Source organism: Palaemon carinicauda, chromosome 31 (assembly GCF_036898095.1).
Source record: "Palaemon carinicauda isolate YSFRI2023 chromosome 31, ASM3689809v2, whole genome shotgun sequence".
NCBI classification, from domain to species: domain Eukaryota; kingdom Metazoa; phylum Arthropoda; class Malacostraca; order Decapoda; family Palaemonidae; genus Palaemon; species Palaemon carinicauda.
In genome coordinates, this window is record NC_090755.1 from 85,454,533 (window position 1) to 85,458,351 (window position 3,819).

The 3,819-nt window shown below is 33.3% G+C and overlaps 1 protein-coding gene across 1 annotated transcript in view; it reads left to right on the plus strand.

Moving 5' to 3' along the window:
• LOC137625044 (neurensin-1-like) overlaps positions 1 to 3,056 on the plus strand; it is a 259,494-nt gene extending 256,438 nt beyond the window's left edge. Inside the window, exon 5 of the mRNA XM_068355976.1 lies at positions 1,682 to 3,056. Within this exon, the coding sequence (XP_068212077.1) occupies positions 1,682 to 1,802 (121 nt within the window). The 3' untranslated portion in view covers positions 1,803 to 3,056. The remainder of the gene's footprint in view (positions 1 to 1,681) is intronic.
• Positions 3,057 to 3,819: the final 763 nt, after the last annotated feature.

The window sequence follows — 3,819 nt, forward strand, 5'->3', positions numbered from 1 at the left end:
TATAATTTATATTAATGTAATTAAATATAATTAATATAATTAATTATTTAGTATAATTAATGCAATTAATCATGTTCAAGGAATGAACGTGCCCTTGGTTCTGCCTGTTTAACAAAGCCATATGTATTTGCTTGCATTTCAACGCTGGAAAATATTGTTTTTAAAGAAACTCTCTTCTCTTTAATTTGAAATTATATTTGAACTCCTTTGGACGTTGACTGTATTTCCCTGCATGTTAATGCAGTGACTTTATCTTTTATAGCAGATTGAACTTGGGTATATATTAACTTTAATTTGACTTTAGTATAAGCTTACCTTACAACACGGAGTTTGTATTGGTGCCTTTTAACGCTAATCGAATTTAAGGGACCTCTGTATAAATTCACAAGCTTAAGGGACCTGTTAAAATAATTCACAGTCTTAAGGGACCTGTTAAAAAATCACAATCCTGAGAGATTTGTTAGATGAAAATTTCACAATCTTTAGGAACCGGTTTAAAAATTTCACAAGACTAAGGGACCTGTTAAAAAATTCACAAGATTAAGGCACCTGTTAAAAAATCACAAGGGTAAGGGACCTGTTAGAAAATTCCCAATCTTTAGGGAGCTGTTATAATTACACAGGATTTAGGCACCTGGAAAAAATTTCACAAGCTTAAGCCACCTTTTAAATATTTCACAAGCTTAAGGCACCTGTTAGCAATTTCACACGCTTAAGGCACCTGTTAAGAATTCACAAGCTTAAGGGAATTTTTTAAAAATTCACAAGATCAGGGTACCTGTTAGAAAAATTTCACTAGCTTAAGGCACCTGTTAAAAAAATCACAAGCTTCAGGGAGCTGTTATAATTACACAGGATTAAGGCACCTTTTAAAAATTTCACAAGCTTAAGGCAGCTTTTAAAAATTTTACAAGCTTAGGGCACATTTTAAGAATTTCACAAGCTTAAGGCACCTTTTAGAAATTTCACAAGCTTAAGGCAGCTTTTAGATTTTTCACAAACTCAAGGCACCTTTTTTTAAAAATTTCACGAGCTCAAGGCACCCTTTAAAAATTTCACAATCTCAAGGCACCTTTATAAAATTTTCACAAGATTAAAGGACCTTTTAAATATTTTACAATCTCGGAGGCACCTGTTAGCAATTTAACAAGCTTAAGGCACCTCATAGGAATTCACAAGCTTAAGGGGACTGTTGAAAAAAATTCACAAGCTCAAGGCACCTTTTAAAAATTTCACAAGCTTAAGCCACTTGTTAAGAAGTTCACAAGCTTAAGGTACCTTTTAAAAATTTCACAAGCTTAAGCCACTTGTTAAGAAATTCACAGATTAAGGTACATTTTAATAATTTCACAAGCTTAAGGTACCTTTTGAAAATTTCACAAGCTTAAGGTACCTTTTAAAAATTTCACAAGCTTAAGACACCTTTTAAAAATTTCACAAGCTTAAGGTACCTTTTAGAAATTTCATAAGCTTAAGGTACCTTTTAAAAATTTCACAAGCTTAAGGTACCTTTTTAAAATTTCACAAGCTTCAGGTACCTTTTAAAAATTTCACAAGCTTCAGGTACCTTTTAAAGATTTCACAAGCTTAAGCCACTTATTAAGAAATTCACAAGCTTAAGGGACCTATTAAAAAAATCTAATTACTTAAGGAACCTGAGCATAATTTTCCTATTTTTCAGAGTCGGCCAATACGTTTTGGAGCCTCCACTCTCCCCCATCGAGAGGAAGGTCCCAGCCACCGAAAAGCTGACCCAAGTGCAGCCGAATTGGGGAAGCAAAGGATTTTTACCCTTTCCATAACCCAAGGACCCTTACCCTTTACCCCACTCTCTGCATTCACCTCATACCCTTCTCTTAAAACTCCTAAGACCTTTGGATAAATACCTCTTATCGTTTTTGGAATGGTGTATGGAAAGAGGCCTGTTTTGACAGGAGGCCTACATTGTTTGGAGTGTTGTATGGAAAGAGGTCTGTTTTGTCTGGAGGCCTACATTGTTTGGAATGTTGTGTGGAAAGAGGCTTATTTTGTCAGGAGGCCTACATTTTCAGAATGGTGTACTGAGGCCAATTTTTTCAGGAGGCCTAATTTACTTGGAATGGTACATGGAAGCCTAATTTTTTAAAATGGTGTATGGAGGCCTAATTTTATGGAATGGTGTATGGAAATAGGCCTATTTTGTCAGAAGGCCTAATAATTTGAAATGGTGTACGGAGGCCTAATGTTTTGGAGTGGTATATGGAAAGAGGCCTACATTTTTGGTTTGTGTATGGAAAAACCGCCGCTGCTGCTGCCTCTCAGAGGCCTGTTTTGTTAAGAGGCCTACTTTGTATAAGTATATATCTGAAATTGTGTTTTGATTTCAAATGCATCGTGTTGAATGAGGCTGTGTCTTTGCAAAGCTTTTTTCGAATCTGAATTTGCCTTTTAATATGAAAAAAAATATATATCACCATATGAGGAAAATATAAACAGACTGAAAATTGTAAACAATGAAAAATTGGAAAATATAAACACTGAAAATTGTAAACAATGAAAAATTAGAAAATATAGACGGAAAATTTAAAAAAATGAAAAATTTGAAAATATAAACAGGCTGAAAATTGTAAACAATGAAAAATTAGAAAATATAGACTGAAAATTTAAAAAAATGAAAAATTTGAAAATATAAACAGGCTGAAAATTGTAAACAATGAAAAATTAGAAAATATAAGGACTGAAAATTTTTAAAAATGAAAAATTGGAAAACATACACAGGCTGAAAATTATAAATAATGAAGAATTGAAAAATATAAACAAACTGAAAATTGTAAACACTGAAAAATTGGAAAATATAAACATTGAAAATTGTAAACAATGAAGAATTGAAAAATATAAATAGATTTTGCAGACAATGAAACTCTTTCTCATGCAAAGAAATATGTTATTTATATTTTCAGTAAATAGATGGAGTTATTTTAAAGATAATATCAAATAGTTAAATGTTAATGGAGTCTAGTTAACTCGTAAATTTGTTAAATAGGAGATATTGTATAATTGAATTAATCTAATCTAAAGAGAAATTGCAGACAGAAATAGTGAATGATTAAAGAAACAATATAAATGGAAAGAGATTAAGTATATTCTTCGGAAACGGGGGATGAATTGCATTATTATTTTCATGGGATATATCAATGATATTTATACTGTAAGAATAGTGGTTAGCTTGTTCAGATAGCCTGGAGCTTGTCTCCAGGCGGGGTCTCTTAAGCCCTGTCCACACGATTTTGCATACCCGACGGGCAAACAGTGATACCAGACCACAATAGTTAGTGAAAATGAGGGTGGTTGACGTCAGAAGCGAGAAAACTAAAGGCAGGGATCTGGCAACACTATGATGCCAGATCCCTGGCTGTGGTTTTCCTGCTTCTGACGTCATTAACCTTCATTCTTACTAACTATTGTGGTCTGGTATCACTGTTTGCCCGTCGGGTATGCACGATCGTGTGGACAGGGCTTAAGACTAAATGTCATACCACCCACGGAATCAGTGAGAATGTCGGCGCAAAGTGGAGCTGATTTCACAACTTTAGTAATTTCACAATGATTATCAACTTGGAATTTGTTATATCCTTATTGGTAACTGATTTAAGAAGAAAAGTAAGAATAGGAAGCAAAAAGCGTTATTCGAATTTTAATTTTTGGTTGGAGATCAAAGCTGATTTTAGATGAAGACAAAAATCTTGAAGAAGACTTTATTCAAATATTTATCCAACGGAACTTGCAAATATTAGAGATTTTTATTTCCATGTCTGGAAAATAGTTTAGCCTTCATTAAGG